A 14,098-nucleotide genomic window follows, 5' to 3' on the forward strand; every position below is an offset into this window, starting at 1 on the left:
ATTGTGTGTTGAATATGAATGTCTAAGTATTAAAATTTGCACTCTTGATTAAAATAGAAGATTTAAAGCAAACTTAGAATGAGTCGATATCTATTCTTTGTCCTCGAATAAATAGAATTTCAATATTTTGTGGTAGATCTTTTCTATCGATGTAGTTCGTCATTGATAATGATTTCAGTGATTCAGGTAACACATCAACTGATAATATTTGATTGAATTTATTTCCAAACACCAATGATTCAAGTGATTTAGGTAAAACACCGACTGACAATATTTGATTGAATCTATTTCCAAACTCCAATAATTTAAGTGATTCAGGTAAAACACCGACTGATAACTTTTGATTGAATCTATTTCCAAACACCAATGATTCAAGTGATTCAGGTAACACACCAATTGATAATATTTGATTGAATTTATTTCCAAACTTCAATGATTTCAGTGATTCAGGTAAAACACCGACTGATAATATTTGATTGAATCTATTTCCAAACTCCAATGATTCAAGTGATTTAGGTAACACACCAATTGATAATATTTGACTGAATCTATTTCCAAATACCAATGATTCAAGTGATTTAGGTAACACACCAACTGATAATATTTGATTGAAGGAATATCCAAACACCAATGATTTAAGTGATTCAGGTAACACACCAACTGATAATATTTGATTGAATCCTAATCCAAATGATAATGATTCAAGTGATTTAGGTAACACACCAACTGATAATATTTGATTGAATGAATATCCAAACTCTAATGATTTCAGTGATTCAGGTAACACACCAACTGATAATATTTGATTGAATTCAATTCCAAATACCAATGATTTCAGTGATTTAGGTAACACACCGACTGATAGTATTTGATTGAATCCATCTCCAAATACCAATGATTTCAATGATTCAGGTAACACACCAACTGATAATATTTGATTGAATCTATTTCCAAACTCCAGTGATTTCAGTGACTCAGGTAATACACCAACTGATAATATTTGATTGAATCCATTTCCAAACACCAATGATTCAAGTGATTTAGGTAACACACCAACTGATAATATTTGATTGAAGGAATATCCAAACATCAATGATTTCAGTGATTCAGGTAACACACCAACTGATAATATTTGATTGAATCCTAATCCAAATGATAATGATTCAAATGATTCAGGTAACAAACCGACTGATAATATTTGATTGAATGAATATCTAAACACCAATGATTTAAGTGATTCAGGTAACACACCGACTGATAATATTTGATTGAAAAAATATCCAAACTTCAATGATTTCAGTGATTTAGGTAACACACCAACTGATAATATTTGATTAAATCTATCTCCAAACACCAATGATTCAAGTGATTCAGGTAACACACCCACTGATAATATTTGATTGAATTCAATTCCAAACTCCAATGATTTCAGTGATTCAGGCAACACACCGACTGATAATATTTGGTTGAATCTATTTCCAAACACCAATGATTCAAGTGATTCAGGTAAGACACCGATTGATAATATTTGATTGAATTCATTTCCAAAATTGATCTCAGTGACATTGACGGAGGTATTATAAAATGGAGTATTTAAATTGAATGTAATTATCTGATTATTGGTGATGGTTTCAATATATTGGTTTAATAATTGATTCAATGATTCTCTATTCTTTGGACTCTGATCCAACAATCGGTGAATAAATTCAATCAATTGTTTTGAATATCTGCATTCTGAAATCTTAATTTCACGTTTAGTTTGGAATAGTTGATGATTATTTCGATCATCTTGATGACTGATCAATTTAAATATTCAAAAATACAGAGTTAATATCTGATTGATAATAATATTTTAAAAATGATTATTCGAGTATTTACCAACATAATAATTTGAGAATTGTTGATCCAATTGAAAAGATGTCACATGATTGTGCATATTTTCTGTTCATTGCTTCCTATTTGTTATTATTTTAAATAAGTTAAAATTATTTTGAAAATCAAATAAATAAAATTTACTTACTGGTGAAATATAACCTTTAGTTCCACGTGTTGCATTTATATTTGAAAAAGTTGGCTCCGATATTTCATGATCGATAGTTTTTAAATTAAAATCATTAGTTTCAAGAGTATGCTCTTTTGTATCTTGATATTCAATGATTGTTGATTGATCAATGAATTCACAACATCCAAAATCACCAAGAATCAAAGTACCATAAGCATCAGATTCATCAATAAATATATTTAATGGTTTAATGTCACAATGAACAATTCCATGTTTATCAAGATCCAAAAGAATATTGAAAAGTTGTGAAATATAATTTCTGATATATGATTCTTCAAAGATTCTATTTTTATGTTCAATATAAAAGTGGTTAATTGCTTGATACAAGTCATGATTTAAAATTTGATATATACAGATTTATATCAGTTACATGTTTATACTTTTGAGAAAGATCACCACCATAACAATATTGAGTGATGATATGAAAGATTTGATTGTCTTTATCATGATGATAGTCAACAAGTTGAACAAATCTTGGATTATCTTTGAGTAATTTCATTGCTTTGATTTCATTCTCAGCTCTTTCATAATATTTCTGATTATCTTTATAATTTATCTTTTTATAAACATACTTTTGAATTGATTTTGTTAGTTTTACGATTGTCAATTGATTAATTACATTGAAAAATGATCTTACCAATCTATGATCATATGTACCACACACTAAATATACATCATTGATAGCATTACTGTTTGTAAATCTTGATATTGAATGATATCGTTTGTTATTAATGATATGAGATTTTTTGAAATAGTCAAGGTTGTTTTTGAATAGATTGTTTTCAAAATTGATTGTGTATGATTGTGATTTGTTTAATAGCTCGACACATATGGATTTAAAATCTACTGGGTAAGAATTTATTATTATTAATTGATATTGAGTATCGACTGTATCTGGTATTACAATCTCATTATTATTTTGATTAATATATCCAATTAATGTGATATTTGTGTGTTGTTCATTTTCTTTATCTTTCAAATGATTATAAACTAAAACTATGAATTCTCGAAAGTATTCAAAATTAATAAATTTCAATACATTTTTTCGATTGATTAATTTATCTGTTAGCTCGATATTATTCATTTTGAAGTATTTTTAGAATTCATTCATTTCAAAAATATGTAAGTTAAACTAAAACTATGATTTTATTAGAGATATTATTAAAATTGGGTGAAACACTTTTTTTTTCCGATTTTTTTTCATTCTCCAGAATTTGATCTGTCTTTTTAAAAACGTTACACCCAGACATAAATAAAAAGGGGTTTTAAGTTTAAAAATCTAATGTGGACGGTTTTTAGTTAAAAATAAATTTTAATATTAAATAAATTTACAATTTAAATTACAAATTATTATTAATTTTATTCGATTTGATCAAAAAGATCATCAACAGAATCAGATTTCGATGGTTGATTGTTGTTGATCGCAATGGTCTTGCGTTTAGAACCGAGGAATTCTTTTGATTCTTTTTCAGTGATTTCACTGTCATCACTTTCATCGTTTGTGATCAATCCGATCTGATTTGTAACGATCAGTTGCCAAAAGTCATCACGATTCTTTGATTCGTAATAATCACGAAGTTCACCTGAATACCAGTGATTCTGATTCTTTGATAGATCCACGACGAAGTTCAACGACACTCCAATGCCTTCTGATAGAATTGATCTTTGAGTGAATCGTTTACCAGTTGGACAATACGTTATTTCATTAATGATATCGCTTTGTCTACCAGATCGATATCACGTCTTGCCACATATCTTTGAAGTTCTGCACGGGATCGAACCGACTTCATTGACGTAACCAGAAACCAACTTGTCGAGCGAGTAATCTGCAAGATCGTCTGCCTTTCTCTTTTTTGATGCGTTGGCATCGTCTGTCACATAGGAATCCAAACGAATCTCTTGTTGTTGTTCGACCAACATTCCATCTTGCCATCGATATTTCGGTTCCGATTTAAAGTTGGTGGTTTTCGTGAGTGGAAACAGTGTTTGGAAGTTCTTTATTGCATCTTGTGCATTCTCCATAATCGCTTCATCGGGATTGATATATTTCGAGATGATCGGATCGAGTTTTGGAAGTTGTGATTCCGGATGAAGTGCTCGATCGTGCAGACACTGGTAGAAGTGTTGCAGTGATGCATTATATGTGAACCGTGGAAGTAGTGCTGCTATCTTTTGGTGATCTTCATCTCTTCCTCAGCTGTCATCAAATCCATCGAATCGATCAGTGCTCGTGCAGCATCGACCTGTTCCGCTGTTGGAATGTATGGTTTTCTTGTTGCCGAGTTGGTGGGTGCGATCGGTGGGAATTGATATTGTTTCAAATCGTCAAGGAATGGAAGTTGACAAACATAGAGACATTCATAGTTGGCTTTGATATGTGAATATAGCAATGCAATCGATGCTGAACTTCCGTTTCTCTTGACATAACGCGATAGTACTGCTTGTTTGGTTTCAGCCATTCCGTGGATCAGTGACGACAGTTTTGTTTAAACAATCAATTTTGATTTTTTTTGTTGTGTTTTCAATGAGAACTGTTGTTTTTTCAAATATTTTTAATTTTTTTGGCGAACACAAGTAATTTCGTTTTATCCCTCCCCCAAAATGAAAACAATTTGCACAGCATTTGTATGCATTTTGCAAAAAAAAAACCCAACCTATAAAATGAAATTACACACTTAATTCAAAAAATAAATCTTTTTGATAAAATCAAAAATTATTCTTCAAAAATCATTACACTTGCAATAAGTGATTGTTTTGCTTGTTACAATGATTTTAAAAATCTAGTTTATCAAGATGATACAGAGACAAAGAATAATTTTAAATTAGTTATAGAATTTGCATTGGTCAGTCAAGGATGGTTTAAAATTATATCAAATAGTATAGCTACAGAGTATTTTATAAGTAATAGAGAGTATATATATATAGACAAATTGTTTTGATATTCAAAGCCACTAGCAAGTTAGAAAAATCGATTCCCAATCTTTCAAAGACTAGATCAATCATTCAGTTCAAAAGTATTAGAGATCTCTACTTTCAGGATCAACCATATGAACCAGATAATATCGTTTTGGATACAGAGATCATCGATTATATCTCAAGATTCAACAATCTCGAGCATTGTTCATTCAAACTAGAAGTGAAAAACTGCTAAGAGAGATCATCAAACTGAAACCACACATCAAAATACAGTTGTTTGTAGATGAATCTATCTTTTGGGAGACACCAAGAAAGTTTGACTCGATAAAGGATATCGATACATCAGTTATAGAGAAAGTTCAACTCAATTACAATACTTCTCAAGTATTGTTTGAAGATTTATTTCATTTGGATTTAAGACCGATCGATTGTTGGCGTGTCGATTCTCTTTACTATGGATTCGATGGAATTAGCAAAATAGGTCCATTTCCCTCTTCCAATCTATTTGCAATCGAATCACTCATATCTGTTAAAATCTCTAGTTGCAACTATATTAATGTTAAAGATTTGAAACTGATCGTTAACAATCATATTGAATCTTTTGAAGGTTGTCCTCTACTTGGTTGGTTTGGCTACGATGAAAACGAAGAACTTGAAGTGTGTAATTTTTGTTCCAGTGGAGTCAATAGTCATAGAGAGATGATTTCGAAAAACAATCAAACCAGTGAATGGATTCTGTAATCGACTATCGACCAACACAACACTGAAATCACTTAGATTGTCCAGCTGGACAATAGCTATTGTCAGATACACAAGATAAGAGATCAATCGATATTCAATTTGGTATCAGATAGTTTTACTCAGTGTTTATCGATGAACTGTTGGAATCGTAGTTCCAAGATATCAGTCAACCGACTACTGCTAACCGATCAATGAACACAATGTATTTAAGCGCAAACAAGAACTCAATAAACATTATTAAATTCATTATACTTTAACATCATCTTTAAATACACAAACTATTCATTACTATAACACTACTATATTATTACACGATGTCGTTATTATCACGATTCAACGACGTCTCTAACATGGTGGACTCAGAAGTATCAATTCCTTTTACGCCATATTTTAAACGGACCCCTACTAAGCCCACCACCCCTGCCGGTTTAACCAAACGAGCAGTACCTCGCAATCACGCTAGTGCTATGATGACAGTTAACGATTTCCTTTACAGGAATGACCCTCTAAGATCGACTCATAAGAGCTTTTGCGATTTCTTTGTCAAAGTGTTATCCATGTATTCCATCTCCGTAAAGCAAGCATACGATTGGACCACTGCTACTTTTGCGGCCGATCCAAATTCATCAAGTTTCAACACGTGGCTGAACTCGAATAAGGTAGTGATTGGCTCGATCCAGAAGTTTAAATTAGGTGACGACATCTACTCATGGATAGATGCGATCTATAATCTGGTTCCGGAGGAGCACCGTTTCAACTTCACCGAGGTATGGCTGACACCAGATGCTTTCAGCTTCTTCTTTGCCAACTCGCATTCGATACTATCAAATCGGCAATTAAAGAGAAACCATCGTTGTTCCCACCAAATTACGATCTTCCGTTTATATTTGAATGCGACGCTTCCGATGTCGGTACTGGATATCGATTGTTCCAAATGGTAGACGGTAAAGAGAATGTAATCTGCTACGGTTCCAAGAAATTGAAAGATTCGGAAACACGTTATTCAACACTGGAAAAGGAACTATTAGCCATCGTTACTGCGTTGAAAGCCAACTACTATCACATCTTCGGCAGAGATATCGAGATTCGTACTGACCATAAGAACATCACCTACATCAACGAGGCCAACAAGATCGGTATCAACCAAACTATCAATCGCTGGATCGCACACATTAATCTTTACCAACCAAAGATCAAATTCATCAAAGGAAAGGACAATACGATTGCCGATGGTTTGTCCAGATACACATTCAATGTATCCGTATCACTTAGTCATCCAACGATCGCCAATGACATCATCGACGGTTACCGAATAGAAGACGACTCGAATCTTAGTAACGGAATCACTGATTACACGACGATCAACGGTCTCCGATACACCCACGACGGTAAGATTATAGTGCCTAGAGTCATGTCAATAGTCAATAATTTACTATATCAAGCCCACGATTCTGAATTCGGTTGTCATAGGTCAGCCTCCAAAACTCTCCATTCTATATCCGAACTATACGTATGGCCGAACATGGCGGCAGATATCAAGAAGTACTGTGATGACTGTATCGTCTGTCGACGTGCCAGCGACCATGCACGAAAAAGAATTGGCCACCTGATTCCATTGCCCATTCCAGTCAAATGCTTCCAACGTATTAACATCGACTTCATCCCAAATCTACCAGTCGAGGAGTACATGGGTAGGAAGGTTGATGCTATAATGGTCGTCATCGATGCTCTTATCCAAAATGACCAGACTGATTCCTTTAGGTTCGGACTATACCAGTAAAGAGGTGATTGATCTGTTTCATAAAGAGATCTTTAAACTCCATGGTATCCCGATTGAAATTGTTTCTGATAACGATTCTAAATTGACCTCCAAGTTATTCAAGCATGCAAAGCTAGCGTTCTACCATGTATACCACTTCCCCTTTCTGTTGGAAATCAAGAAATGAGATTTACATGGAACAAAGGTAAAAAAGAAAACCAAATCAAGGTAGGTGATTACGTTTTCTACAATAATTAATAGAGATGGTAAGAAAAAGAAATTGGATGTGAGGTATGAAGGACCGCGAAAAGTTAGTGGAAGTCGATAATTATAATAATATATTCATAGATGTGATTGGAAAAGATGGAATAAGTACAAAGAAGAAGAAGTTTAATTCGAAACACATAATGTTATACGATCCAAAGATGAACGATAATTTAATTAATGATGTCGACGACTTATTAGTCGAAAACGGTGCTACGGCGGAGACCGATCGGGGTAGTACCGTTGGCGATAGTTCAGACGACTATGACGATAGTCCGAGGCCTATACGCCGTCACACACGGAGGGGGCTGAAAAATGTCGAAAGTAGAGTAGACATAAATGTCGAACGTAGTGTTGACAAGGATGACATGGAGGATAATAAATTTGAATGACGATGATAGCGACTACGATGATTAATGAAGATAATAATAATAATAACAATAACAACTACCAACAACAATAACGATGACATGGATATGAATGACGATGATAGCGATAACTTACTTATTAATAATAATAATAATAACTCTAATACTCTAAATAACTCTAATAACTCTAATAATAATAACAATAATAATAATAATAATAATTTAAATATCGATTATTTTAAATTTATTTCGAATGATTCAAAATTTCATCAAAACATCACCGCACGTGGAACTTTATCAAATAATTTATCAAAATCAATTTTGCGAAATGTCGAAAATAATTTTAACGAACTACGTAACGAAGTGGACAAATTCGATCATAATTTAAAATGCAATCTTAACAAATCGGAAATAATAGCGACAAAGAACATTATATCATACATCAACAGCGACGACTTCATACCAAACACTCCCTCTATTATTATTGCAGATGATGTCAAGGTTTTAGCATACACCAAGTGGAGAAAGGATATTGTTGCCATCCTCGCCAAACGCAAGTTCACTCTTGGTACTTCCAAATTAGCTCGTGTCGAATATTTGGTTAAGGTTGGAAGAGCTCTCGCTTGGGTACCACTACCCGGTAATACTCTAGCGACTAAGTTTAGCTCTGCTCATCCAGTTCCAGATCCTACAGACGGATGTGTCGGCACCCGTCTCTCGCGTAAGTCCTGATAAGGTTTTCTTATGCAAAGCCGCGTATAAGTTTTTAATCCTGTCAGGCTGCTGCCTCGAAGAAGAAGGGCAGTGTTGGAATCGTAGTTCCAAGATATCAGTCAACCGACTACTGCTAACCGATCAATGAACACAATGTATTTAAGCGCAAACAAGAACTCAATAAACATTATTAAATTCATTATACTTTAACATCATCTTTAAATACACAAACTATTTATTACTATAACACTACTATATTATTACACGATGTCGTTATTATCACGATTCAACGACGTCTCTAACATGAACACAACACTTTCAACACTTGGGATATCATGCCATGTAGAATCGTTCTACACTCTTCTCTCTAACATGAACACAACACTTTCAACACTTGGGATATCATGCCATGGAGAATCGTTCTACACTCTTCTCTCAAACAACAACAATACAACAATAACTAAACTTATTCTCTACGATCTCGATGATCAACATCTTCACTGGACTTCCAATATGTTGAAATCAAACAAACACATCGAGAAACTAAACATTGAATCGTATTTCGAAGATGATGATCGTGAATTACCAAACGAAACACTTCAAGAATTTATTTCTATTGTTGATTTAAAAAGAACACTTAGAATCACTATATCCGATAATAATGAGGATTTTCAAAATTTAAGAAATTTAATAAATAATAATTAGTATCGGAAAGAATAACATTAATAATTTTAATCTTTTATAAATTATTTTAAAAGAGATAAAACTATCAATTTAACGTAATTTTAAATGTGAAAGATTGATTCTTAAACCGTCAACAGCTCCAACTCCACGAATGATTATGTTTGGACCTTGATGTGCATCTGATGCCAGGTTTAGAGGTATGGCTATGCAAGAAACATTTGGGAAATTCTCCTGTACCCCAAAGAAGTCGAATGGAGTAACAGCAACAAGATTTTGGTAATATACTTGTTGATACTGGAGATCTATTAGACTTTTTCTCATTTTTTCAAGAGTACTCTGAAGTGTTTCAATAATCATTGGAATGAGACCAACCGGGTTCTCCAACAGTTTCTCAGTGTTTTGAATTTCTGTTTGTAACTTATTGATTTCATTGGGGTGGTTTGCTTGCTGGGTAGTAACTTGGTTGGCAAGATTGGTCAAGTTGGTCTGGCAATAGAGATAGACAGTATTTCCTTTTAGGTCCAACAAGATGGCAGACTGAACTCCACTGGTTATCCAATGACACATTCTTCTATGTTGGTAGATAAGTTTATTGTTGGTACCATTCATAAAAGAGCGGATTTCTATTACAAAGTCAGGGGGAATTGGAATATACTTTTGTTCTCTTATTGATATTGGTACCGTTTCCCTTTTTTCTTGTGACATAAAACCACCACGTGGCATGCTAATTAAAACTATTAAGATTCTATCTTTATACAAGCTTTGTAGAATATTCAAATACTTACAAAGTAAGAGTTACACCATTGACTTGGAATCTAAAATTGCATGAAGACCCAAGGACATCACCTTTTATTTTGTTATTATCTTTCCATTCTGATAGTTGACAAAGTAATTCGAGACTTTGTATATCAGGTGTACTAGCAAAGTCTTTAATCCACAATATACTTTCTCCTTCTGTTTCGAAATAATTTTGTTCGCTGTTGAACTCTACAATCTCTTCAAGTGGATCAGAAAAGAGTTTGTCAATGATGGAAAAAACAGGTGCAATATTGATAGGTGTTTCAACTGGAATCTTAATTTTTTGTACAAGAGGGTCGTATTCACCTATTGGTACTTGTGGGTTGAGTTTGAGTATTTTAGAGTATGTTAAACTATCTAATTTCCAAGGAAGATTTAAATATTCAAATGTTGGTTTTTTTTGTTCTCTTTGATTATCATTACTATTATTATTAAAATTCATATTACTGATAGAATGAAAGTTGATATAATTGTAAGTTTGAGTAAAATGAATAGAAAATGTAAACAAAAACTTTTGTTAAACAATTATTGTTGGTTACAAAAAATTAATTATCAGTCTGATTTATATAACTAATGCTTAATTTGGCTTAAAGATTTGCAAAGATCAAATAAAATCATTGAACTTTCAGTTAATAATTTAAATAATTAAAAAACCCCACCTTGATCATTTTAACCGAAAGATAAACTCTATCAAAAGGAACAAAAAAAGAGTTTATATAGATATTTTTCCTAATATGAGGAAATATACAAATAGTTATAATTTTAATTAAACTAGTAATTGTGATGATGGTATTGTAGTTTTTGGTGTGAATAATGAATTAGAGCTGTATTTAGTGGTTTGTGGTTCAACCATATGTTGAAATTCTTGGGATTCTATTACTTGAAATAAATGTGCTATTTGCTCATCTTTCTTTGTATTTCTTCTAGGTTAAAATTTCAAATTTTGAATTTTTATTTCAGTTAGCATTTGAAGGTACAATTTACTACACCTAAGCAAGTGATTTGTCTCTTTGAGAGCTTCCATCTTCCGATTACACAAAAAACATAAGGAAGAGATTTAATCGTCTTTATTTGAGTAATTGCTTTAATTTCTCATTATCTCAATTGGTGAATATATCTAGGTATTCGGAGGGAATAGCAGTCCAAACAAATGGATGAAGTTCTCAATTAAATCGAAATCAATTGAACATATTGGTAATATCGAAGGTATTGATGGTGATTGTCGTATATCTGCTTCTTACGATGGTCAAGATCATATCTATTTGGTTAATGGTAGCCAAATAAGTAATAGAATTGATCGATTCAACATCAAGACAATACAATTCGAAAGATATGATAAATTACCTGATGAATACGGTCAACAGGTTCAAAAAAGCAAAAATTTAAAAACAAGTTGTAAAATTTTATTTTCATCCATTTTTTTTAAACTTAGAATTGATCGATTCAACATCAAAATGTAACGTTATCTTTTTTAACTTAAATTTTAATTTTATTTCAAAAAGTGTAGTCTCAATGAAAGTTGTGTTTTTTTGATCATTATTTTTGTTATAGTACAGTTTATTTAATAATAAATAAATAGGAGGAAGGAAAATAGAATGGCTTTAGAGTGTTCAGAACATAACGAATCACATAAGTTTATTTGTTATCAATGTAACAGCTTGTTGTGTCCGAGATGTATAAAAAATCATTCTAAAGATCATCCTGATCATGATCAATGGGAACATATCGATGATATCAAACAATCATTAAATAAAGACGAGAATAATACTTCATTCATCAACTTACAACTTAAATCGATATGGGAATCATTAAAATCATCAACATCAAGATATCAATCATTATCAGCAACAGAGAATGAAATCAAACAATACTTTGAACAACTACATCAATATCTAATCATTGAAGAGCAAAAACTAAAGAGAGATATAATTAATGATAAAGATACAATCATAAATCAAATCGATAATAATATTAATCATTTGAAATATATTGTAAATATTATATAAAATAAATAATAGTAAAGATAATAATAGAAATGATAGTAATAGTAATGATAATCAGTCAACAGTGATAGAAGATACAACAACACAATATTCAATAACGACAACAATAATGAAATCTATTACATCAAGCTCATCATTACAATCATTCATCTTGGATAATAATCAGACATTGTTCAATGATAATCATGATCCATTCAATATTGATGAACTTAAAAATCAACATAATAATGATTCATCATTATTATTGGATATCATATACAAATACAACAATAAATTCAATAAAACTGATAATAATAATAATAATACATCATCAATACAATCATCATTATATGAATTATCAATCAAACAACCTGATTTTAATCAGTTGGATTCAATAATTAAACAATCAATCAAACTTGATAAAATTGAACCATCAGAGAACAATGAAATAAATACAACAACAACAAACAACGATGATAATAAACAATCATATATTTTCACAACACATCACTCTCAAGGAGCAACACTTATCAACACAACAAACAACAATTCAATCGAGCAAATCAAACTTGATTTTGATTTTAGGTATACACACCAATCGATTGTTTCAATTGGTGAATATATCTATATATTCGGTGGTACCAATCAAAACAAATGGATGAAGTTCTCAATTAAATCGAAATCAATTGAATATATTGGTAATATCGAAGGAATAGATGGTGATTATCATATATCAGTTTGTTACGATGGTAAAGATCATATCTATTTGGTTAATGGTACCATTAAGAATAGAATTGATCGATTCAACATCAAGACCATGCAATTCGAAAGATATCATCGATTACCTGATGAATACGGTCAACAGGTATCAACAATGATCTTCAAAGGTTCATTGTATTCAGTAACACACAACGGAAATAAGATGATTCAATTCGATTTGACCAATAAAACAATAGAAAATCATCAAATTGACATTACACCATACACAGCATGTCATGATAACAATGGAAATTTCTTCATAGTCAATGGCAGTAACAAGAGATTCATCAAATACAATGTTGAGACAAAACAAACAGTCAATCTCAAATTTACTCCCACCAAAAATCCATTTGGATATGCTTATTTGATGTATCATCGAGAATCATCAACATCAAGTTTTATCTATTCATTTGGTGGTGCATCATATGGAAACTACAAATATTCAATTGAAGACAACCAATCTGAACCGATCCTTGAAGATGATAAATTCGAAAGATGTTGGTGTGCAGCTACATCCATAAAATATTAAATTGGTTCTATTTGATTCGGAATCATCATTAGAAAGTTGATAAGAGAACCACCAAAAAAATACACTTTATTATTATTTCAAATATTTTAATAAATAATTTAAATTCTAGTTTTAATTCAAAGAAGCAAACAAAGAGTTATTCTATTTATTCAGATTTATCTCTAACAATATCCACCAAAATTAAAATTTTTTTTAAAAAAAAAAATTTCAATTTTAACGATTTTCAAAAAAAATAGCCATTTATTAATTTTGATAATAGAAATTATATATATTCAAAATATATTAAAAATGGAAATAAATCTAAATAATTTTTAATTCATATTAATATTTAAAGAGATTGTTGTATTTGTGTATATAGGAGCCATTTCAAACTTCAGGCAATCATATTTAATAAAATTTCTCTCACACTTTTAGTGTTTTTTTGATATTTTTTACTAACTTGAAAAAAAGCTTTTTATTGCTTTATTTAGTGACTTTTGTTAATAGTTTGTTTTTATTACCTTAGTGAATTAACCCTTTTAA

The 14,098-nt window shown here is 31.4% G+C and overlaps 8 protein-coding genes across 8 annotated transcripts; 5 read left to right on the forward strand and 3 right to left on the reverse strand.

Annotated features, from left to right (window-relative positions):
* Positions 1 to 73: 73 nt before the first annotated feature.
* On the reverse strand, positions 74 to 3,146 carry PPL_11580 (uncharacterized protein; the record flags this gene model as incomplete). Its single annotated transcript, XM_020582330.1, has 3 exons — positions 74 to 726; positions 2,017 to 2,345; positions 2,416 to 3,146. The coding sequence occupies 3 exons, from the start codon at positions 3,144 to 3,146 to the stop codon at positions 74 to 76; spliced, it is 1,713 nt and encodes a 570-aa protein (XP_020426746.1).
* A 275-nt stretch (positions 3,147 to 3,421) lies between these two features.
* PPL_11581 (ATP-dependent DNA helicase) lies at positions 3,422 to 4,521 on the reverse strand (the record flags this gene model as incomplete). Its single annotated transcript, XM_020582331.1, has 3 exons — positions 3,422 to 3,785; positions 3,873 to 4,174; positions 4,306 to 4,521. 3 exons carry the CDS (start codon positions 4,519 to 4,521, stop codon positions 3,422 to 3,424), a joined length of 882 nt encoding a protein of 293 aa, XP_020426747.1.
* Positions 4,522 to 4,663: 142 nt separating this feature from the next.
* PPL_11582 (pol polyprotein) lies at positions 4,664 to 7,806 on the forward strand (the record flags this gene model as incomplete). The annotated part of the gene is made up of 8 exons (XM_020582332.1): positions 4,664 to 4,691; positions 4,847 to 4,952; positions 4,988 to 5,198; positions 5,252 to 5,635; positions 5,872 to 5,921; positions 6,216 to 6,381; positions 6,513 to 7,495; positions 7,740 to 7,806. 8 exons carry the CDS (start codon positions 4,664 to 4,666, stop codon positions 7,804 to 7,806), a joined length of 1,995 nt encoding a protein of 664 aa, XP_020426748.1.
* A 79-nt stretch (positions 7,807 to 7,885) lies between these two features.
* PPL_11583 (uncharacterized protein) lies at positions 7,886 to 8,134 on the forward strand (the record flags this gene model as incomplete). Its single annotated transcript, XM_020582333.1, has 1 exon — positions 7,886 to 8,134. The coding sequence occupies one exon, from the start codon at positions 7,886 to 7,888 to the stop codon at positions 8,132 to 8,134; it is 249 nt and encodes an 82-aa protein (XP_020426749.1).
* A 78-nt stretch (positions 8,135 to 8,212) lies between these two features.
* PPL_11584 (uncharacterized protein) lies at positions 8,213 to 9,529 on the forward strand (the record flags this gene model as incomplete). The annotated part of the gene is made up of 2 exons (XM_020582334.1): positions 8,213 to 8,831; positions 9,171 to 9,529. 2 exons carry the CDS (start codon positions 8,213 to 8,215, stop codon positions 9,527 to 9,529), a joined length of 978 nt encoding a protein of 325 aa, XP_020426750.1.
* A 69-nt stretch (positions 9,530 to 9,598) lies between these two features.
* On the reverse strand, positions 9,599 to 10,748 carry PPL_11585 (uncharacterized protein; the record flags this gene model as incomplete). Its single annotated transcript, XM_020582335.1, has 2 exons — positions 9,599 to 10,232; positions 10,294 to 10,748. The coding sequence occupies 2 exons, from the start codon at positions 10,746 to 10,748 to the stop codon at positions 9,599 to 9,601; spliced, it is 1,089 nt and encodes a 362-aa protein (XP_020426751.1).
* A 712-nt stretch (positions 10,749 to 11,460) lies between these two features.
* Positions 11,461 to 11,839, forward strand: PPL_11586 (uncharacterized protein; the record flags this gene model as incomplete). The annotated part of the gene is made up of 2 exons (XM_020582336.1): positions 11,461 to 11,762; positions 11,809 to 11,839. The coding sequence occupies 2 exons, from the start codon at positions 11,461 to 11,463 to the stop codon at positions 11,837 to 11,839; spliced, it is 333 nt and encodes a 110-aa protein (XP_020426752.1).
* A 62-nt stretch (positions 11,840 to 11,901) lies between these two features.
* Positions 11,902 to 13,576, forward strand: PPL_11587 (uncharacterized protein; the record flags this gene model as incomplete). Its single annotated transcript, XM_020582337.1, has 3 exons — positions 11,902 to 11,956; positions 12,002 to 12,297; positions 12,368 to 13,576. The coding sequence occupies 3 exons, from the start codon at positions 11,902 to 11,904 to the stop codon at positions 13,574 to 13,576; spliced, it is 1,560 nt and encodes a 519-aa protein (XP_020426753.1).
* Positions 13,577 to 14,098: the final 522 nt, after the last annotated feature.

This window comes from Heterostelium album, assembly GCF_000004825.1.
Source record: "Heterostelium album PN500 unplaced genomic scaffold PPL_contig23, whole genome shotgun sequence".
NCBI classification, from domain to species: domain Eukaryota; phylum Evosea; class Eumycetozoa; order Acytosteliales; family Acytosteliaceae; genus Heterostelium; species Heterostelium album.